This window comes from Myotis nattereri (assembly GCF_964212035.1).
Source record: "Myotis nattereri genome assembly, chromosome: 3".
Taxonomy (NCBI): Eukaryota; Metazoa; Chordata; class Mammalia; order Chiroptera; family Vespertilionidae; genus Myotis; species Myotis nattereri.
In genome coordinates this window covers 85,284,084-85,308,510 of record NC_138077.1, presented here as the reverse complement: position 1 = coordinate 85,308,510, position 24,427 = coordinate 85,284,084, and the positions used below count along the sequence as shown (strand labels likewise).

Genomic DNA, 24,427 nt, shown 5'->3' with positions numbered 1-24,427 from the left:
GCAGAGCAGCGAGTCCTCCCAGCACTGGGATCAGCGGAGCAGCGAGGCCTCACTGCCCCGGTGTCAAGCGGAGCCGCGAGGCCTCCCAGCACTGGGATCAGTGGAGCCGCAAGGCCTCCTGGCCCCTGGAGCAGTGTGACAGGGGGCAGCACCCAAACCCCCTGATCGCCCTGTGGCTCTGTGTGTGACGGGGTGGGGCCACAACCTCCCTATCCGCCCTGCTCTGTTCATGACAGGGGAAGATGCCCCAACCCCCTGATCTGCCCTGCTCTGTGCCTGATAGGGGGGAGCTCCTCAACCCCCTGATCGGCCCTGCTCTGTGTGTGACAGGGTGTGGCGCCCCAACCCCCCCATGGGCCCTGCTCTGTGTGTGATGGGGTGGAGCCACAACCTCCCCTTCGGCCCTGCCCTGAGTGTGACAGGGGGGAGTGCCCCAATCCCCTGATCGGCCTTGCTCTGTTGGTGACGGGGGCGGTGCCCCAACTCCCCTATCGGCCCTACTCTGTGCGTGACATGGGGGAGCTCCCCAACCCCCTGATCGGCCCTGCTCTGTGCATGACGGGGCAGTGCCCCAACCCCCTGATCGGCCCTGCTCTGTGCGTGACGGGGTGGCGCCGCAACCTCCCCATCGACCCTGCCTTGAGTGTGACAGGGGGCGGCGCCCCAACCCCCCAATCGGCCCTACCCTGAGTGTGACTGGGGGTGACATCACAACCTCCTGATCCACCCTGCTCTGTGCATGATGGGGCGGCATCCGAACTCCCCAATCGGCCCTGCTCTGAGCCCGACCAGGGGCTGCACCTAGGGATTGGGCCTGCCCTCTACCACCCGGGAGCAGGCCTAAGCCAGCAGGTCGTTATCTCCCAAGGGGTCCCAGACTGCGAGAGGGCACAAGTGGGGCTGAGGGACACCCCCTTCCCCCCCGCCAGTGCACAAATTTTTGTGCACCGGGCCTCTAGTTATTAATAACAAACTATGTTTGCTAATAACTGATTACTGTAATCGTGTTGCATTCATTTCCCTTATGTGCAGGTGCACCATTTCTCTTCACTAATACTAGAAGTGAATATTTTAGCAGCCAATTGGCAAGTCATTTGTCTTGTACTGACTTGTTTGGTGTGCACAATAGGAAATATTTCGCTTTTTGAGAACAAGAAAAATAGGTTTATTTGCATTATGCTTATTAATTTGTGCAGTTATTCAGTGTCTGGTAAGTTAATGTTCAAGAAAAAATATCAGTTTTTATTAAAATGTTCCATTATTTTATGTTAATGATTACTTGTTTATTTCAGCCCTTTGTATTCAGCATGTCTCTATCAAAATAAACCTATTTTTCTATGAAATTGAAGCTTTTGTTTTTTTGCGACCCACATAAACTTAAACCTTATATATTTGGCCCATATTAGCCTTTGAGTTTGACATGCTTGACATAGACCCTTCAATTCAGTTGTTTGTACTATATTAGATGCAGCCTGGTTATTATATCCAATGAATTATTTTCAATCTCTTGGCATCATCTATACTAATAAAAGGGTAATATGCTAATTAGACCGGGTTGACCAGCCATCTTCGGGACATCTGACTTCCTTCTGGACAAAGCCGTGATGGTGGGGGCCAAGTCAGAGGCAGTTAGGAGTGATCAAGCCGGTGGAGGTGAGACCAGGTTGGCAGGGGAGAGCAATTGGGGATGTGATCAGGCTGGCAGGGGAGGGCAGTTGGGAGCAAGATCAGCCAGCAGGGGAGGGCAGTTAGGGGCAACCAGGCAGGCAGAGGCAGCTGGGGGCAAGACCAGGTTGGCAGGGGAGAGCAATTGGGGGTGAGATCAGGCAGGCAGGCAGAGGCAGTTAGGGGCGATCAGGCAGGCAGGTGAGCGGTTAAGAGCCAGTGGTCCCAGATTGCCAGAGGGATGTCCGACTGCAGGGATTGGGCCTAAATTGGCAGTCGTACACCCCCTAAGGGGTCCCTGGCAGCAGGTGCTAGCACTGGGCGGGATCGCTGTGTGCGGGAGCAAAGAATTTTTAGTAATCACCAGGGGCTTGCCCTGATGACAGCCACCAGCGCCCCATCTTGGTCTGGTGCCCCCGCTCACCTACTCCACCATCCCACCACGGCTGATGCCCGCCACGTTCCACATTCTGCCACCTGCTGCCGACACCTGCCATGTTCTGCGCGCCTCCTGGTGGTCAGTCCACGTCATAGCGACCGGTTGTTTGGTTATTCCACAGTTCAGTATATTTGCATATTAGGGTGTCTATATATATATGTATATGTATATGCATATGTATATGTATATATATATATTCATATTCCAAAGGTTAAAGCAAAGAGAGAATCTTCAAAGCAGCAAGAGAAAAGCAGTTAGTTACCTATAAGGGAGTGCCCATATGACTGTCAGCTGATTTCTCAACAGAAACTTTGCAAGCCAGAAGGGAGTGGAAAGAAATATTCAAAGTGATCAATAGCAAGAACCTACAGCCACTCTACACAGCAAAGCTATAATTTAGAAGTGAAGGTGAGATATAGAGCTTCACAGACAAAAAAAAACTAAAGGAGTTCATCAACACTAAATCAGTATTACATGAAATATTGAAGGGTATTCTTCAGGAAGAAGAGGAAAAGAAGGAGAAGAAAAAACATGAACAATAAAATGGCAATAAATACATATCCATCAATGATTTAATCTAAAAATCAAAATCAATAGGAATCGAATGAACAAAATAAACTGATGAATAAAATAGATCAAAGGCATGGAAACATGGAACAGACTGATGAATCTCAGAGGGCAGGGGGTGTGGGGGAGAAGAAGTTAACCAAAGAACATATGTACATATGCATTAACTATGAACACAAAAATTAGGAAGACCTGGGGCAGGGTGGGAACTTGCTGGAAGTGGGTATTACATTTGTAATACTCTCAACAATAAGTATTTAAATTTAAAAAACACAACTCCCTTTTTAAAATTCTCTGATGTTTTTCCCCCTGAATTTTTAAATCTTTGCTTTTCTGCCTTTTTCCTTTTCTGTGTCTACTTGCCAGTTAGCCTTTCTTCATTTGACTCCCCAGGATTGCCCCAGGGTTTGTCTTCAACTATTTTCTTCTACATATTCTCTCTTTGTGGTCAATCTCACCTAATATTGGGACTTCATCTACCACTTCAACATTCACTCCCAAGTACAAGTTTCCAGCACAAAGACTCATCTACCACTTGAAGACATACATATCCAGTTCACAGAACCCTCAATCCCACCACATCCAAGTTGCGCTTAAGTCTCTGATTTCCATGACAAATTGCTTGTGTCTTTCTGTTACCCAAATCAGAGGCCAAATGTAATCCTGGACACCCTTTTGTTTTATTCTCTTAAATCATCAAAATCCTTTGATTTCTACCTGTTTTTTAACCACTTAATTATCTTGCACTCTTTTCAGCTTTGCCATACCCAGTGCTCTATCCATTATTCCGTTCTCTCCCAGATTTTTTTTTAAATATATTTTTTATTGATTTCAGATAGGAAGGGAGAGGGAGAGAGAGAAACATCAATGATGAGAGAGAATCATTGATTGGCTGCCTCCTTGCACACCCCACACTGGGGATCAAGCCTTCAGCCAGGGCATGTGCCCTGACCAGGAATTGAATTGTGACCTCCTGGTTCATAGGTTGATGCTCAACCACTGAGCTACGCCTGCTGGGCTCTCCCATTTCTTTGACAGACTTTCCACTATCCCCTTTTGATTAATCCTCCACACTGCTGTCAGTGGTCTTTTGTAGTATTCAATGGATTTTAAGTCTTCAAAATCTTTCCTAATTGCCTTACGAATAGCATCTAATCTTATTACTTACAAGTTATTCATGATTTGTCCTGAACTGACTAAGTCAGTGGTCCTCAAACTACGGCCCGTGGGCCACATGCAAATACAAATATTGTATTTGTTCCCGTTTTGTTTTTTTACTTCAAAATAAGATATGTGTAGTGTGCATAGGAATTTGTTCATAGTTTTTTTTTAAACTATAGTCCAGCCCTCCAATGGTCTGAGGGACAGTGAACTGGCCCCCTGTTTAAAAAGTTTGAGGACCCCTGGGCTAACTGGACTCTTCATAAGCCATTCTTTCTCCTGTTGTCATGCCAAATTTGGGATACTTAAGTTCTCTAGTTCCTCCTTTCCTCCAAATGCCTTTTCTTCTTTGGCTCTTCCTTATCATGCTTCAAATCTGAGCTGGGAGATTATTTTTTTCAGGAAACTGTCTTTGAATTCCAGCTACATTCTTCACACTTTCATTGTATTTGCCTAGCACCTTGTATTTGTCTCTACATTTAATCACTTATTGTAGTGAAATGTTTAATCTTTTCACTAGTTCTCCAAGATATCTTGTAGACAGGAACTATTGTTATTTTTCAAACATTTAAAAATAATTTGTGTTTATTGCTATTTAAAAATGTATGTTTATTGGAGAACATTGAAGGCTCAGTTAAGCTAAAAGTGATATTTAAGTTACCCATTAGCTCATGCCTCTAGAGATTACCATTTTTAGTATTTTAAGTGCAGAATTTCTTACAGACATGTAAATTTTAAAACAACAATGAAGTAATAGTGCTGTTTCATAGTTTTTTATTTTTTATTTTTGCTTTAATGTATAATTCACATCTTTTTGCATCCTTACGTATTTTTTTCAACATCATTTTTAATAGCAGAGTAGTGTGTTGCATACATTCATTAAAGTGTGTTTAATCATTCCTATCCTATCTAATAACAGACAAACATGGTAATTGACCGTACCTTTGCTACGCCTCCCATTGGCTAATCAGTGAGATATGCAAATTAACCGCCAACAAAGATGACGGTTAATTTGCATACGTAGGTGCGAAGCAGTGGAGTGAAGACTGAAGGTGTCTCTGGCCGGAGCAGCGAAGGCTTGAAGGCGGCTATGGCCGGAGCAGTGAAGGCTTGAAGGCAGCTCTGGCCGGAGCGAAGGCCTGGGTCCCAGGTGCCGGAGGAAAACCGGTGCCGGCAGCCAGGGGAAGGGAAGGCCTATTGCACGAATCTTTTCATGCAACAGGCCTCTAGTTACTATATATTTAGAATGTTTAAAATATTTCACTATTTACCAACAATGCTTTGGGGAGCATTTTTATATAAATATCTTTGAAAATTCCAGATCAAATAATATGAAAAAGTTTAAGGCATTTTATATATATTGTCAGATTCCTCTTCAGAAAAGCTTTTTTTTTTTTTTTTAAACTAATTTCTACTCCTACTAGCAGTGTTTAAGAGTGCCTTTTTCCCCTTAAAAAGCAGGAGTTGTTTTGTTAAAGGAAAACACTATTTAGTTTTAGTTTTTTCTTTTTTTAAAAAATGTATATTTTTATTGATTTCAGAGAGGAATGGAGAGGGAGAGAGAGATAGAAATATCAGTGATGAAAGAGAATCATCAATCAGCTGCCTTTTGCAGGTCCCCTACTGGGGACCGAGCCTGCAACCTGGGCATGTGCCCTGATCCAGAATCGAAATGTGACCTCCAGGTTCATAGGTTGAAGCTCAACCACTGAGCCACGCCGGCCGGGCAGTTTTTATTTTCATGTTTACTGGTAAGATTAAACATTTTTCCTTGGACATTTGTATTGTCTGGGGAATTTCCCAATGATTCTCGTTGATGTTTTTCTATTTGGGCAGCTGCATTCATTTTCTTATTGAATTTTCTTAAAAAAAGATTTTGTTTATCGCAGGAACTGTTTCTGTGTAGTATATGTTGAATATATTTTTCTTCTATTATGGTTTTAAATTTTTTGGTGGTTTTTGTGAAACACACAATTTTTTTTTTTAATTTATTGCTTAAAGTATTACAAAGGGTATTACATATGTGTCCATTTTATCACCCCGCCCTAGGCAGTCCCCTAGCCTCCCCTATCCTCCAATGTCTTATGTCCACTGGTTATGCTTATATGCATGTATACAAGTCCTTTAGTTGATCTCTTACCCCCCTACCTCCTGCCCCCCAACCCTCCCCGGCCTTCCTGCTGCAGTTTGACAATCTGTTTGAGGCAGCTCTGCCTCTGTATCTATTATTGTTCAAAAGTTTATAATGGTCTCTATTATCCATGAATGAGTGAGATCATGTGGTATGTTTCCTTCATTGACTGGCTTATTTCACTTAGCATAATGCTCTCCAGTTCCATCCATGACGTTGCAAATGGTAAGAGTTCCTTCCTTTTTAGAGCAGTATAGTATTCCATCGTGTAGATGTACCACAGTTTTCTAATCCATTCCTCTACTGATGGGCACTTAGGCTGCTTCCAGATCTTAGCTATGGTGAATTGTGCTGCTATGAACATAGGGGTGCATATATCCTTTCTGATTGGTGTTTCTGGTTTCTTGGGATATATTCCTAGGAGTGGGATCACAGGGTCAAATGGGAGTTCCATTTTCAGTTTTTTAAAGAAACTCCATACTGTCTTCCATAGTGGCTGCACCAGTCTGCATTCCCACCAGCAGTGCACAAGTGTTCCTTTTTCTCCACATCCTCTCCAGCACTTGTTGTTTGTTGATTTGTTGATGATAGCCAGTCTGACAGGTGTGAGATGGTACCTCATTGTTGTTTTGATTTGCATCTCTCGGATGATTAGTGACTTTGAGCATGTTTTCATATGTCTCTTGGCTTTCTGAATGTCCTCTTTTGAAAGGTGTCTATTTAGGTCCTTTGCCCATTTTTTGATTGGATTGTTTATCTTCCTTTTGTTGAGTTGTATGAGTTCCCTATAAATTTTGGAGATTAGGCCCTTATCAGATATGACATTGGCAAATATGTTTTCCCACACAGTGGGTTTTCTCGTTGTTTTGTTGATGGTTTCTTTTGCTGTGCAGAAGCTTTTTATTTTGATGTAGTCCCATTTGTTCATTTTCTCTTTAGTTTCAAGTGCCCTAGGAGCTGTATCAGTGAAGAAATTGCTTCGGCATATGTCTGAGATTTTGTTGCCTTTGAATTCTTCTAGAATTTTTATGGTTTCCTTTCGTACATTTAAGTCCTTTATCCATTTTGAGTTTATTTTTGTGTATGGTGTAAGTTGGTGGTCTAGTTTCATTTTCTTGCATATATCTGTCCAATTTTCCCAACACCATTTATTGAAGAGACTATCTTGGCTCCATTGTATGTTCTTGCCTCCTTTGTCAAATATTAATTGAGCATATTGGTTCGGGCCGATTTCTGGGCTCTCTATTCTATTCCATTGATCTATATGCCTATTCTTGTGCCAGTACCAGGCAGTTTTGAGAACAGTGGCTTTGTAATACAACTTGATATCTGGTATTGAGATCCCACCTACTTTGGTCTTTTTCAGGATTGCTGTAGCTATTCGGGGTCTTTTTTTATTCCAGATGAATTTTTGGAGAGTTCGTTCTAGATCTCTGAAGTATGCCGTTGGTATTTTAATGGGAAGTGCGTTGAATTTATAGATTGCTTTGGGTAGTATGGACATTTTAATGATGTTGATTCTACCAATCCATGAACACGGTATGTTCTTCCATCTGTTTATGTCTTCCTCTATATCTTTTTTCAACGTCCTGTAGTTTTCTGAGTAGAGGTCTTTTACCTCTTTAGTTAAGTTTATTCCTAGGTAGCTTAATTTTTTTGGTGCGATGGTAAACGGGATTGTTTTTTTAATCTCTCTTTCTGAAAGTTCACTATTGGTGTATAGAAATGCCTCAGATTTCTTGGGGTTAATTTTGTATCCTGCTACATTGCCAAATTCATGTATTAAGTCTAGTAGCTTTTTGATGGAGTCTCTAGGGTTCTGTATGTGTAATATCATGTCGTCTGCAAATAAGGACAGTTTTACTTCCTCTTTTCCAATTCGGATGCCTTTTATTTCTTCTTCTTGCCGAATTGCAATGGCTAACACTTCCAGTACTATGTTGAACAGGAGTGGTGAGAGGGGGCATCCCTGTCTTGTTCCTGTTCTTAGGGGAAATGGTGAAACACACAATTTTAAAATATTTTATTCAAATACATCATTCTTTCAGTGTAAAATTAGGACATTCATTACTACTCCAAGATTATATTCACTTATACTTTCTTCTAGTACACTTATGTTTTAACTTTTAACATTTAGATCTCTATTCAGATTTATTTTGTGTATCGGGAGCAGTCTTCATCTTGGGCTCAACACAAGGTCTGTTAAACCATGCTGCTCAGTAAATATCTGGACCAGTAAATATCTGTAAGCACGTCTTCATCCTAACATATTATCACCTACCTACTCTGAACTCCTATTTTTATATTAAGTAGCATCTAGTTGATGAAATAGTGCATATAAAGTAGGAGAGAATATTCAACAGTTGAAAGATGATCTTCAAGATTTTTATCAGGAATTGGTAGCAGGATTTTGGGAGGGATTTAATTTTACTTGGGTCTTGAAGAAATCTGTGCTCCCTAAGCTTACTATGAGCATGATTTCAGGAATGCTCCCCTTATGAGAAGCAGAAAATTTAAGTGAATTCACAGTAATTTAAGTGAAAGAATGTTTACAGCAAGAATTTTATGTAATACTAGAGGCCCAATGCACGAAACTTGTGCAAGGGGCTCAGCCCTCGCAGCCCTGGCATCTTCTGGACAATTGTCCGGACGGTTGTTCTGTTTGGTCTAATTAGCATATTAGCTCTTTATTATATAGGATTATAATGTAAAAATAATAAGAGTATTTTTACCATCATTTAAACAAAAAGAGAAATATAGTAAGTACTCATGTGCTTATCACCCAAGTTTTAAGAATATTTACCTTTGCTCATGACATGTCATTTTTTTTTTTTTTCCTAAAGAAAAGGCAATAAATCCTTGAAGTTCCCTGCACTATATTCATCTCCTACCATTCCTCCCCACAGTTACTCACTCCCTGGAATTACTAGTTACTTGTCCACCTGTGTTTTTTGATGTCATATTTCAGACAAGCAAAGCTTTCCTTCAAATTTCTAAGTAAATTGCTATTCACTGTGACCAAGTCTGAAGGAAGAGCCTCAGATGTCACAGTAAGCAGTGTGCATTGACCAGTGTGGTGTCTGGGAAACATACAGTGATATGCAATGTCATCCTTGCTGTGAATTTTTTTTCAGTGGGGGAACAGTTAGCACTCTAATAGCCATCTTTCTTGTTGTAAATAAATATAACTGTAAATCTATACCATTTCTAGAAATAGCAGAGTTCCTAATTTTTTAAATTAAGCTGTACATACAGATTAGCAGGGATTATCTGATGTGTTGTATGCAGAACTGGAATATCCTACATTTCTTTTTATCCCCCTACAGCTTCTTGTTTTTCAGGGTAAGAATTTTAGAATTTCAGGGTATGTTAGGACCTAGAGATATCCTGATTCTATCTCTTTATATTTTAGAAATCAACTAACTGACACTAAAAATTTCACTTGACCAAGATTTAAAAGCATATGATCCCAAGTTTGATCCTCTTACTACTTATTAGTACTCCATGAGTTCAGATAGTGTTTTTGGTGTGCTATTGTCCTGGGCTGTACTATCTGAATTAAAATCTCAGAAAGTCATACACTTGCACAATAAAATCACATCATAATTTTTTTCATTGTGTCATTTTCTTTGTGGTAGGGTTTTTTTTTTCATTCTCTTAAATATCTGTTATAAAACAGTGTTTCCAAATCCCTTTTCATGTATGTGTTTATTACTTGTAAATTTAGAACCTGCTCCATATAGTTTTAAATATTTTAGGTAATACATATCAGTTTTGATGTCTCAAGTTTTGTTTTTTAATGAAATATTTTATTTTGATTTGTATAATACTTTTTAGAAATAGCTTTTATGTAATGACCTCCTTTGAAGTATTGTCTTCCTTAGAGTTGTAGATGTTCAAATGATTGCAGTAATGTCATTCAGAAAATATTCAAATTCAAGTGTTTTCTGAGTCTAAGTTAAAACTCCAATATTATGTTGCTTATATTTCTGGTATGCTACGTTGTACATTTTTATATAAAAAGAGACCATGAGATAAAATATATAAAACAGGCCTTTACTCTCTTAATCCCTACTTTCCTTTTTTTTACTGGAAGTTATTTCAGTTTTAAAAAAATTTTTAACTGTTAATTGAAATAAACACTGTTAATTATTACCCCGAAACCATGAGCATGTAAACTTTTTCAGAAAACCTTACTCGGTTTGATGTTAGAAGATATCTGATTTTAATTACATTCTTTAATACTGAACTTTTACCTTGAGGTAAAGAGTTTTATAAATTGTATATGTACCTTTTTGCTTAATGTTATATACTTTAATTTTGCTTAATTTTTACTCAGCAAATGGGGGAATGACATGTTATATTTATGTTTTTTCATTCAGTAAGGATGCCTCACACATTTGATCCTGGGGCTACAGAGTTGATGAAGAGAGATTTTAGTAGAGGAGACTGTATGATAAGTTGCATGACAAAGTTAGGATCTATTTACTGTGGTCGCACAGATGGTCAGGAAGGACTGGGAGAATTCCTGGTCTTATAGGCCTGCTGGGGAGTGGCAGAAGAAGAGTCTACAGAGTTTGTTCTTGATTCTGTTTAAGGACTTTAAGCAGAAAAATACTATGACTTGATTTTCATCAACATCATGGGTAGCTTTTATTAACAGCATGCAATTTATGACTTTAGTTAATTTACCTATAATTAGGTAATATACCTATTACGTCCAGAAACTAGGTTATGATTCTGATAGGCCTAAATGTGGGGAAAAAATTATAAATTATCTTGATGGAAATGAGGCAGACTATCTGGATACCTGATGTACTAGTATATCTATGTGTATATCTAATCTAATAAAAGAGAAACATTCAAATTGACCACACCTCCTCTACTCCCCAAGCCACACCCACCAGCCAGTCAGAGCGACTATATACAAATTAACCCAACCAAGATGGCGGCCGGCAGCCACAGAGCTGGAGCAAGCAAGGAGGCTTGGTTGCCCCAATGATGGAGGAAGCCAAGCTTCCCACCTGCCCTGGCCGGCTGTGACCTCCGCTAAAGGCAACAAAGTTTCAATTATAGAAGATAAATAAATACCAGATACCTGCTTTCAGCCAGCCTCCACTGGGAGCTTGGGTGGCTGGGGGTCGTGGCCACCCTGAAAACAGCCATCAGCCCCTCACCCAGGATGGCCACACCCTCATGGGGTGAGGGTCCCCGCTGGGGGGCTTGGGCAGCCTGCAAACAGCCATCAGCCACTCACACAGACTGGCCAGGCACCCCAGCAGGACCCCCCACACTGAAGGGGCTGTGGCCAGCCTGCAAACAGCCATCAGCCCCTCACCCAGGCTGGCCAGGCACCCCAGCAGGACCCCCCTCCTTGAACGGGGTGTGGCCAGCCTGAAAACGGCCATCAGCCACTTGCCCAGGCTGGCCAGGCACCCCAGCAGGACCCCCCTCCTTGAACGGGGTGTGGCCAGCCTGAAAACGGCCCTCAGCCCCTCACCCAGGCTGGCCATGCACTCCAGTAGGGACCCCCACCCTGAAGGGGGTGTGGCCAGTCTGAAAACAGCCCTCAGCCCCTCACCCAGGCTGGCCAGGCACCCCAGCAGGACCCTCACCCTAATATGGCACACCCTTCAGGGCAAACCAGCCAGCCCTCACCCATGCACGAGGCCTCTATCCTATATAATAAAAGGATAATATGCAAATTGACCCTAACAGCAGAATGACTGGGAATGACTGGTCACTATGACACACACTGACCACCAGAGGGCAGATGCTCAATGCAGGAGCTGCCCCCTGGTGGTCCGTGAGCTCCCACAGGGGGAGCTCTGCTCAGCCACAAGCCAGGCTGATGGTGGTGGTGGGAGCTTCTCCCGCCTCCTCAGCAGCACTAAGGATGTCCGACTGCAGCTTAGGCCTGCTCCCCGCTGGCTAGTGGACATCCCCCAAGGGCTCCCGGGCTGCCAGAGGGATGTCTGACTGCCAGTTTAGGCCCAATCCCCAGGGAGCGGGCCTAAGCCAGCAGGTGGACATCCCCTTAGGGATCCCAGACTGCGAGAGGGCACAGGCTGGGCTGAGGGACCCCCAAGTGCACAAATTTTTGTGTACCGGGCCTCTAGTATACATATGAATGTGAGTAAATCTTATGGTTCAAGTTATCAAAATGGTTCAAGTTATCCTTTAAAATAATAATAATTATTGTTTTTACAAACCATTGTATTTAAACTTCACATGGAAACTGCTGTTGACTAACTTCTTATTATCACTGTAACTGATACTGGATCTGGTGAGCTGGAATTCTTCCCAGGGTCGTGTCTCATGGAATCGAGGAGTGAAGCCATAGACCAGAGGAATTCAAGCAAGGCAGGAGTTTATTACAGGCAAACACAGACTCCCCACTCCGAGAGGGAACCCCCAATGGTTTGCCACCAAAGCATTCTGCTCTTTTCCTTATATCTGCTAAAGGCCCGCTCTTTGTCTATCTGTGCTGCTCTGTGATTGGTTCCTGGCCTTTTTACAACATTTTATTTTGCACTTGCAAGAAAAACATCCTGTGTTTCTGCTATCCTGTTTTTTCTGCAAAACATTTTGTAGTTTTAGCTAGCTCCATGATTTCTCCTTCTTCCACTCCTTACACTGTTTACCTAATTCTGCTTTAACTTATTTCATAACCTTGGGTAACTTGTACCTCTTCCACTTGCAGGGACAGTATGAAGATAAATGACAGGGTAAAATAGCTTTGGACTGTCAAGACATGCTATATAAATTCAAAGCATTGGTTATTGCAGGGTTTGGGAAAAACTGAAAGCATTTATTTCTGAGGTACTTAATTTGGAACAACTACTAAAAACATACCTTTATTTTACAAAACTTTGCACTCTTTGATAGTGTTCATTTTTTACCTTCTGGAAACTGCTCCAGTGCTGCCATGTCTTTGGTCTGCTCATTTCTTTCTCATCACAATTTTAAGCATTTCTTCCAAGATTCCCAGAGTTCCATGTTCCCCTGTCCACGGCGCCTCTTTCTCCTGTGCTCTCTCTGGCTCTTTTGTCTGTTGTCATAGTTTCAACTACCACGGATATGTCTCATAAACCCAGTCCAAATATCTTCTCCAGCTTCAGACTTCAGTGTCAGACAAGTACCACTCTTAACATGTGCAAAACTGAACTCCTTAATCCTCCTCCTTACCTGGTACCTGCCCATCTTTCTGGTCTCATCTCGTGGACTCCCTGTCTTGAATTTGGTACTGTAATAAGAGTAGTTGTTGGTTGAGCACTTAATATGTGCCACAAGCACTATGCACCTTACTTGCATTGTCTTATTTAATTTTGGATTAGATATTGTTATTATCCTCATTTTACTGATGAAATGCTGAGAAATTAAATAATGTGTCCCAGGCTTGGAAGTGACAAATCTAGGATTTGAACACAGATCTTACACCAGGTTTATGGCTATATATGAGTGCCTACAGTCCCTTTTATGTTACTTACTATACAAATGTAATGCATGTCTTACAATACCAGAGTTCTTCCCATATCAGCTTTTATAGTTTGGTTATATAATTGAACATCAGGAATAACTGTACTGAGTGAATTGGTCACTTTCAACTTCTGTAAAGGTTAGATTACTTACTATTTGAGGATACTGGTAATACACACACACACACACACACACACACACACATATATATGTATTTACTTATTTATTTCAGAGGGAAAGGGAGATAGAAATATCAGTGATGAGAGAGAATCATTGATTGGCTGCCTCCTGCATGCCCCCCACCGGGGATTGAGCCCACAACCTGGGCATGTGCCTTGACCAGGAATTGAAATGTGACTTCTTGGTTCATAGGTCGATGCTCAACCACTGAGCCACATGGGCCAGGCAATACTGATTTCTTAAGTAGAAGATGTCAAGTTCCCTTTAGACTCAATACACGGTTGTACTGACTTGTGATTATGTATGAGTCTAACGAGCATGTTCTCCTTTTGTTTAAGGCTGCTCTACTGAAGTGTGTTCTTAACTCCTGGGTTCAGCAACTCAACACGCTGCCAATTCGCACCCCCTTGATGTGGTGTCTCCTTAGACAGTGTTCTCAGTCTGGAATCTCTTCCTCCTTTTTTCTGCTTTCACATTCCCATTGCTTGGCAGACTCCTCCAGTTTAAGAACTTAGCTGAGGCATTACTTTGTGAAAGAAGCTTCCCTGATTTTTTTTATGTTTCTAGGCTGGATAAAGTCACCTTGCTCTGTTTTCCTTTAGCATCTTGTGTATAGAGATGAGCTTTTTAAACTGTTATCATGTCACAATCTACCAATATTTGTCTACATTTTAGTCACTCTCAGAGGATGAGCACTCTGGCATAGGGAATATGTCTCAGGCATTTTTGTGTCCACAATGTTTAGTGTCTGATGTACTTTTTCATAAATTACTGTCTGACTAAATGACTAAATGATTGATTTATTACTAGGCAACTTTTCTAGATACTGTAAATCTAAGAACACTGTATGTTATTTTTTTTTCAATTGAAGGACTAATGCATTTGATCAATAATCACAAGATTAACAGGCATAGACAATCTTTCTTCTTATTGTTGGTCATAGACCACCACAGCCAAACTGTTTCCAGTCAGTGATAATTTACTATATTTTAAAAAACTATAGTGGCATGTACGTTTTAACATGTATTAGATTGTAACATCTTCATTATATAAAGAGTTAAATAGAATTTTGAGTGTTAGGTAAATGTTAACCTTGTAAACTCATTCTATTATGAATGTACAAATTTAATGTTTTATTAGGAATGTCGGAATTCACAGTGTGATTTTTATTTGTACTGCTAATGTTATAATTATTCATTAAGGCTTTAATTACCCCAAATATTTAATTAAATCCATGTTTTCAAGTATATGGCTTAATGATCTTCAAAATTAACTAATTTGCAAGGTTAGTCAAAGTAAATAGAAATCCAGAGAGAGGCTTATTTTGTGCTCGTCTCAGGATGATTACAATATTCCAAGTGAATTTCATGTTTGAATTCTTTTTATTTGAACCTAATACCCTGTTAAAAAATTATATGAATACTAGAGGCCCAGTGCATAAAAATTTGTGCACTCGGGGGTGTCCCTCAGCCCGGCCTATGCCTTCTTGCAGTCTGGGACCCCTTGGGGGATGTCCACCTGCTGGATTAAGTCCGCTCCCTGGGGAATTGGGCCTAAGATGGAAGTCAGACATCCCTCTGGCAGCCCGGGAGCCCTTGGGGGATGTCCACTTGCCATTGGGGAGCAGGCCTAAGCTGCAGTCGGACATCCTTAGTGCTGCTGAGGAGGCGGGAGAGGCTCCCACCACCACCGCTGTGCTGGCAGCCATCAGCCTGGCTTGTGGCTGAGCAGAGCTCCCCCTGTGGGAGCTCACGGACCACCAGGGGGCAGCTCCTGCATTGAGCATCTGCCCTCTGGTGGTCAGTGTGTGTCATAGTGACCAGTCATTCCCAGTCATTCTGCTGTTAGGGTCAGTTTGCATATTACCCTTTTATTATATAGGATAGAGGCCTGGTGCACGGGTGGGGGCCAGCTGGTTTGCCCTGAAGGGTGTCCCGAATCAGGGTGGGGACCCCACCAGGGGCGCCTGGCCAGCCTTGGTGAGGGGCTGATGGGTGTTTACAGGCTGGTCACACCCCTTTCAGGGTGGGGGTCCCCACTGGGGTGCCTGGCCAGTCTGGGTGAGGGGCTGAGGGCCGTTTTCAGGCTGGCCAAGCCCCCTCCAGCAACGGAAGCTCCCAGCCTCTTATTTTTTTCGTTTTTTTTTTTTTTTTTTTTATTCTGGGATTTAGTTACCTTCTATAATTGAAACTTTGTTGCCTTGAGAGGAGCTCAGAGCTGGCCAGGGCAGGCGGGAGGGAAGCCTCCTGCTCGCTCCAGCTCCGTGGCCACAGCCGGCTGAAAGCATGTACCTGGGGTTTATTTGCCTTCTATAATTGAAACTTCGTTGCTTTTAGTGGAACTCAGAGTCACCTTGGCAAGCAGGAAGCTTGGCTTCCTCCATCATTGGGGCAATGAAGCCTCCTGCTCACTCCAGCTCTGTGGCTGCTGGCTGCCATCTTGGTTGGGTTAATTTGCATATAGCCACTCTGATTGGCTGGTGGGCATGGCTTAAGGTGTAGTAAAGGTATGGTCAATTTGCATGTTTGTCTTTTATTAGTGTAGATATGCATAACCCATGGACATAGACAATCAACAATTGTGTGATGAAGGCCTGAGAGTGGGGTGGGAGTAGGATAAAGGGGGTCAACTGGGGGGGTGGGCAGGGGAAGAGGCACATCTGTAATACCTTCAACAATAAAGATACATTTTAAAAAATATATTTTGATTTCAGAGAGGAAGGAAGAGGGAGAGAGAGAAATATCAATGATGAGAGAGAAGCATTGATTGGCTGCCTCTTGCACACCCCCTACTGGGGATATGCGCGCAACCAAGGTACATGCCCTTGACCAGAATTGAACCTGGGACCCTTCAGTCCTTAGGCCGATGCTCTATCCACTGAGCCAAACCGGCTAGGGCAAGATACACTTTTAAATAATGAAAACATTTAAGGTAAAAGCTAACATTTTTGGTAGCTAGCTTTAAGAACAATGTGTAATAGTAATAATTTGGAATATTTTTACAAACATTTTCAGAGAGTGAGGAAGAGGGAGGGAGGGAGAGAAAGACCTTGATGTGTGAGAGAAACATGTATCAGGTGCCTCCTGCATGTCCCCCCCCGGGGATTGAGCCTGCAACTCAGGCATGTGTCCTGACCAGGAATTGAACCATTGATCTTTTTGGTACATGAGATGACACTCAACCAACTAAGCCACACCAACCAGGGCTGGAAGTTTTTTTTAAAACTGAAATATTAACAAGGATGGAGTTGGGGAGGTGGACATAAGATGCTACCCATTTAAGAGAATGAGGGGCCATTTTCCTTAAAAGGTAATTTAAGATGGTTTACTTTGTCTTATAAGGGATTTGAAAGGTTTTATGATGTTTCTAGGAACTGCTGACCCAGCTGCTGCATATGTGTAGTGTGGTCTTCCTTGACTTCCAGAATAGGCACAGCTGCCTGTTATCTCTTCCTGTGGCTGCCTGTGCTTTCCCTGGACAACAGTCATCACACATAATTACCTCTCCATCGCCTATTTTCTTGCTAGGCTCTATGGTTTATGAGGGCTGGGGATTGTGGATGTTTATTTGCTATTTTATAATAGGTGCTTAATCAATATTTATAGAATAAATGGTGCAAACAAGCAGTGAATGGTGATTTGTTCCCAAAAGTAATTGTTTTGGCTCATGGTGATGTTAGTAGTACTGTAGATCTTGAACTGAATTATAAATTAGTAAAGAACAATTGAATTAACTTTAATATAATTTTAGTCCAATTCATTGTATATGTAGTGTCTTGAATTTTCTAAAATATTGCTTAAAATGCTACATTATTTACCTTTTTTAGTATAGTCATTTACTATATTTTGTTTAGGAAAGTATTTTGCATTTAAATCTCATTCCTGAATATTTGGTAGTTACAACTTCTTCAAACAAAATAATAAATTATACTCTAAATACCTCACAGCTTTCTCAAGAAATAAACTGATATTTTTCAAAATTGATAATGCAGGTAAAATTTTCACATGGATAGTAGTACCTGCATACTATCTCAGCTCTTTAAATTCATAATCTGCTGTTGATCTCTTTGGCTTTCTGATCCCGGCACTGGCTGACTGGGCATGGTGTATGGGGATGCTGCTAGTTGTGGCTTGCTTTGTTCTTTCACTGACTCAAGCATAGACATCCTTCCAGTTATTCCCCATCCTGGGTAGGGATGGTTGAAACATTTGGAAAAGACTAAGGCTTCAGGATAACAAAGGAAATTAACATGGAGAGTACATTAATTTCACTCACAAAAGCCAAAGTCCTCACCATAGTGTATAAGGTCCTGCATGATCTTGCCTTTGATGTGTTTCTGATCTGCCCTTCCCTGCCGCTTTCTCACTCTTGTGTTTTGGTTTTTTTTAACCCACATTGGAGAATATGCTTTTATTGATTTTAGAGAGAGGAAGGGAGAGAGAAAGAGAGGAGAGAGAGCGAGAGAGAGAAACAAACATCAATTGGTTGCCTTCCATATGGGCCCTGACTAGAGATGGAACCTGCAACATGGATATGTGCCCTCATCGAGAATTGAACCTGCCACCTTTTAGTGCACTGGGCGACTCTCTAACCAACTAAGCCATCGGGCCGGGGCTCTCACTGAGTTCTACCACAGTGGCTTCCTTGCTGACACTGGAACATGCCAGCATGTCCCCACTTCAGTGCCTTTGGTCCAGCTGTTCTCTTTTGCCCCAGATGACTAACTCCCTCCTTCAAGGCCTTGCTCAGGCTTTACCTTTTCAATCAGACCCACCCTGGTCACCCTATATAAAACTGCAGCCCACCTCCCATCCCCACTACTGCTCCCTTTATCCTGCTCCGTTCTTTTTCCTATAGTACTTAATCACTTTCCAACATACTATATAACTCATAATTTACTTATTTTATTTTTTGTTAATCCTCACCTGAGGATACTTTTTCCATTAATTTTCAGAGAGAGTGGAAGGGAGGGAGGAACAGAGAGAGAGAGAAAGAGAAACATCGATGTGAGAGCAACACATTGACTGGTTGCCTCCCATAGCCTTGTGCTTTTTTTTTTTTTTTTAATATATTTGTATTGATTTCTGAGAGGAAGGGAGAGGGAGAGAGAGAGAAACATAAATGATGAGAATCATTGATTGGCTGCCTCCGGCATCTTCCTCTTCCTCCCCCCCCACCCCCCCACTGGGGATCAAGTCCACAAACCGGGCATGTGCCCTTGGCCAGAATCGAACCCAGAACCCTTCAGTCCACAGGCCAACACTCTATCCATTGAGCCAAACTGGCTAGGGTGCCTTGTGGTTTTAACCCAGCAACTAGCTGTGTTATGCTGTGGCTTTCTCTCTGTATTCTCAAATCCATGCTGTTAATGGACAGTCTCATCTCATATTGTGTAGTAGTGTAGCCTAGAACAGAAATGAGTTTTAGTGGTGGACTGAATTGTCATGTTAATAGGACCAGTATAATAGGTTTGTTCCTTTGTACCTGTCCCAGGTTAAAGAATTTTCTAGGATTTAGGTGAATTAATTAGGTTTTGGTTCTTGTTAAACCTATTCATTGTCTTACGTCTTCCAACTCTGGGCTTATGACTTTCAGCTGTAAAATTGAACTAGACTGTATTTTTTTTTCTGATTCTGTGAAGTTTAGCTATATCACCAGATACATTTTAAGCTTTGTAATTGTAGTGCTCTTTGAAAATATGTTAGCACTTAATAGTCATGTGACTATACTATATGTAAGATTTGTACTTGGTAAGGTGCTACATATTTCTAAAAACAGTTTAGCACACAAGTAGTGCCTAGAATATAACAATAATTCTTTTCTTATGTAATTTCATAAGAAAAACAGATTTCTGATAATCCTTAGAATTCAATTAACTAGAACATTTCATCTTTAGTCATGATACATAACTCATGTCAGAATCCATCTCCCTCCCTCCATTTTTCTCTTTTCTTTTCCTTATTTCTTCTCTATCCTTTGGGTTTCTATTGTACAATCCAACCCACTTCCCCTCTTTTTTTTTTTTCTTAGAGAATGAAAGGATAATACTTTAAAGGTATTCTTCATGAATTTTGCTCTTTAGTCTACATTTATTCATCATTTTACCCTTAATATCTAGCTGATTGTCTTGTATAGCAGATCCTCCTAAATGTTGCTTGGATGAATGTATTTGCTTTTATTTTTTTCAGTATTGAATTAACTCAAAGTAATTTTAAAATTTTTGTTCTTTTAAGAAAGGTGACTCTTGTGATGGTGGGACTTGATAATGCTGGTAAAACGGCAACGGCAAAAGGAATCCAAGGAGGTAAGCAGGAAATATTTATTACTAAATTATTCCAATTTATTTATCTATTTACATTCTCTATTACATATTCCTTGAGTACAGGTAGCGTGCACTCCGTTATTTTATATTCTCACTGTATTGTGGCTAATGTGGTGAATAGACTTCGCCTTCATAATACCAGCCTGTTTTCATGTTTCATATTTGAATAAATGCAAAGATGCAGAGGCTCCTTGAGGTCTTTTATCAGCTAATAGGGATTACATTGGTCTTCTAGCCCATAGGAAGGAAAAGTAAAAAAGCTACATGCCCCTGTTTTTAAGAATACCCACCTTCTACTTATACCTTCTTGGCCAGAATTTAGTCACAAGGCTACACTAAATGAAAGGGAGGTAGAAATATAATTAGCCAGCACAATTGTCTGCATCTTTTGATGTTTTCAATAGGATATGTAAGTTTTAGAATTATTTTGAAGACTAGGGTCCCATTGCACGAATTCGTGTACCTTGAAAGGAACTGTGGGCTGCCAGGCTGCGGTGGGCACAGGGGTGGGTCTTGGCCCATCCTCTGCACCCTCGCCCGGCCCCTCCTGCCGTGGCCTCTGCTCCCCTGTCTGCTGGCAGCCCCACTCCCGCTGCTGCCGCTCCCACGTGCTGACCGAGCCGGCTCCGCTCGCACCCACTGATGGTGCAGAGTGATTGGGGTTGGTGCCAGCAGTGGGTGTGAGTGGGGCCGGCCCTGTCAGTGGGTGTGAGCGGTGGCTGCTGCCCCAGTCGCCCCTCAGGAGCAGGGGGAGGTGGAGAGGTCCTGAGGAGCACTTGGGGCCGGCAGTTGCCGCTCGCACCTGCTGACAACACTGAGCGATCGGGGCCGGCGCCAGCAGAGGGTATGAGCAGCGGCTCTGGCACTGGCAGCGGGTGCAAGCAGGGCTGGCACCAGCAGTAGGTGTGGGTGCAGGGCAGAACCGCAGTGTGTGGGAGCAAAGAATACTTAGTAACAGTCAGAGACTCGCCCCGATGACAGTGACCAGTGCCCCGCCTTGGTCTGACGCCCCTGCTCACCTGATCCACCATCCCGCTATGGCCAGTGCCTGCCATGTTCCACACTTTGCTGCCTACTGCCGACGCTCACCATGTTCCGCACATGCTCCTCCTAGTGGTCAGCACACATCATAGCAACCGGTTGTTCGGTCTATTTGCATATTAGGGTTTTATATATAGATAGGACCTCTGTATTGTTAAAGGGTTTTATGCCATTTATATTATAACTTATTGGATGTATTTATTTAGTCTTAATTCAGTGCTTTGTACTACAACCTATATATATAAAAGGCTAATATGCAAACTCAGGAGTTCGACCAGGAGTTCGATTGCTCACTATGAGATGTGCTGACCACCAGGGGTTGGCGCGGAATATGGTGGGAGACCAGCAACAGCGGCAGTGGGGTGCTGAGGGAGTGAGGGAAGGAGGAGGCGGGGAGGCGAGGAGGTGGGGAGGTGGGGAACCTGATGGGCCCTGATCACCACCCAGGCCTAGGGACCCTACCCATGCATGGATTTCATGCACTGGGCCTCTAGTATAGAAATAACTGTGCTAGGGAGTTTTTTGTGTACCTAGGAGAGATAGCACCAGCCAGGTGTCTGAAGGGAATGAAGTGGGAGAAAACCTAACATATATTTGTTTCTGAAAATGGATGTTTCAAGAAGATACCATGTATACAGACAGTCAGGGAGCTTTTATTTATGCAAGTTTATAAAAGAAAATTAACATTTTGCAAAACTTGCTGTTGTAGAAAAATACTTTGTCACCCCAAATTTTACTATGTGATATTAGATGTAAATGGCATATTGTCTGTGGATTCTTCTAAAGCAGCGGTTCTCAACCTGTGGGTCGCGACCCCTTTGGGAGTCAAACAACCCTTTCACAGGGGTCGCCTAAGACCATCGGAAAACACATATATAATTACATATTGTTTTTGTGATTAATCACTATGGTTTAATTATGTTCAATTTGTAACAATGAAATTGAGGGTTACCACAACATGAGGAACTTTATGAAAGGGTTGTGGCATTAGGAAGGTTGAGAACCACTGTTCTAAAGCTATGGTACCTTCATGCTATCTCCTAGATATTGTAGAGCACTTGCTGTCATCATCTAAACCAGGCTTGGCAAACTTCTGCGGAGCCAGATAGTAAATCTTTTAGCCTTTGAGGATCATATGCCCTCTTCCAACTATACAATTCTAACATACTAGTATGAAAGCCATCCATACACAGTGTGTAAACAAATGAGCATGATCATGTTCTAATGAAACTTTATTTGGTGTGTTATGAAATTTTCTTTTTTCTATTTTTGCAATTATTTTAAGATGTAAAGCATATTCTTAGCCTGAGAACTCAAAAACTGCAGTCATAAGAGCAGAAAATGAGAGAGGATTTACACATTCTTTGCAGTAGGCGCTCAATGAAAAAGTCAATGGCAGGCATTTGGTGCCTTTGGAAAATTAGAGATAAAATTACACAGGCTCCTATATTTCAGAATCAAAGATTCTTGCAGCAAAATCTGTGATGATCAACACCTGTTAAAAACAAACAAACGAAAAGTTGGCAAGCTGTAGCTGGTTGGCTCAGTTGGCGTGTCATCCCATGCACCAGGTTGGGACATGTGCCGGAGGAAACCTATTGGTGTCAATCCCACATCCATGTTTCTCTCTCCCTCCTCCTCCTCCCCCCTTTTCCTCCCTCTTTCCTTTCCCTTCTCCTTTCCCCTCTCCCTCTAAAATCAGTAAAAGCATATCCTCAGATGAGGATTAAAAAAAACAACAGCATTGGTGAGTCAGATTTGGCTTTCCAGTCATGACTCCTTTAAACATCTTCCCTTCTTCTATTCTTTCAAAGTCTTAACATTGAAGGGAACAGATTCTAGGAATCTGCTCATCAGATCATCTAATTTGTTATGTGTACCTAGAGTATCCTCTTTCTATTAGACCAGGGGTAGGGAACTTCAGGCCTGCGGACCATATAAGGCCCACAAAATCATTTGGTCTGGCCCTGCCAAGGCATTAACTGTGAGTTAATTAAATGTTTGATCAAATGCTGGCTAATTTTTTTTAATATATTTTATTGGTTTTTTACAGAGAGGAAGGGAGAGGGATAGAGAGTTAGAAATATCGATGAGAGAGAAACATCGATCAGTTGCCTCCTGCACACTCCCCACTGGGGATGTGCCCGCAACCAAGGTATATGCCCTTGACCGGAATCAAACCTGGGACCCTTGAGTTCGCAGGCCGACGCTCTATCCACTGAGCCAAACCGGTTAGGGCTGCTGGCTAATTTTTAAGTTGATAATTTTATAAGGCCCACAAATGGTGTTATAAATAGCTAAATGGCCCTTGGCAGAAAAAAGGTTTCCTCCCCTGTGGACCTTCCTCTTCTGATTTCCACCTTCATGTATCCATTCGTTTCTTTATCAGAGTTAGAAAATGTTCAAGGTGTCAAGTGAACAAATAGTCAAAACTACCTTTAACTTTGGCTCTGATTTTGTTCTTCACCTCATATTTACTCTTCAGCACACTCCAGAGACTAATTTTTTTCTTTTTTAAAGATTCCAGTTATATAGAAGTACTTGAACTTTTTCAAATTGAGGCTTTAAGATAGAATAGCTACTTATCTCCGAATATATATTTTTGTAATACAGTTGCCTTCTTAATGAAATCCTTTCTGATCTTCTGCTGCCTTCATCTGTTATCATGAGTAGAACTATTTCCTCTGTTTTGGTCTACTCTTACCTTTACTAAATTTGCTTGAATCACCACTTAATTGCCTTTTTGTTTATGTATCTTTCCACCTCTCCAAATTGTAAATTCCCAAAGGATAGTTTTATTTGTTTTACAGTTTAGGTCACATCTTAAGTGTTGCAGCCAATATTCTTAAAACATTTTACTCATGACTTCTCTTCAGCTTATTTCTGGCTCTTCTCTGTTTGTTTCTTTGTTTTTGATATTTGCTTGTTTCTTTTGAGATATATCTCCTTCCTCTTTAACTGTATTGCCATTGTCTAAATCCAGACCTACAGTGTCTTTCATCTATAGCATTACTATAGCCTCCTAAACTAAGAGTACTTTCCCTATCTTGAGCTTAATTTCTCTCTTTTTTTAAAAAAGTCTTCATTGTTGAAAGTATTACATATGTCCCTTTTTTCCTCCCATTGACCCCTTCCAGACCGTCCCTCACCCCAGGCCTTCACCACCCTATTGTCTGTGTCCATGGGTTATGCATCAACTTCTCTTCTTCAGGGGTGTCAAAATGTTTGTATGAATTGGGTATAGATGTGGTTGTTCTAACAGAGACCTAAAATACCAGTGACTTTAAAAATAGAAGTGTATTTCTCTCTCATAACAATGCAGCCAAAAGCAGTCTATGGCTGGTATAGTATCTCCATGGTGTTAGGGACTCAAGTTCCCTCTCCTGTTTGCCATTACAAGTATTCTCCCTTGCCTATGTGGTCCACGGTGGCTCATGACCCT

General features: G+C 41.8%; 1 protein-coding gene across 1 annotated transcript in view; it reads left to right on the top strand.

Annotated features, from left to right (window-relative positions):
- ARL13B (ARF like GTPase 13B) overlaps positions 1 to 24,427 on the top strand; it is an 85,428-nt gene that overhangs the window by 6,914 nt on the left and 54,087 nt on the right. The window contains exon 2 of the mRNA XM_081086295.1: positions 19,856 to 19,926. Coding sequence (XP_080942421.1) covers positions 19,856 to 19,926 — 71 coding nt within the window. The remainder of the gene's footprint in view (positions 1 to 19,855; positions 19,927 to 24,427) is intronic.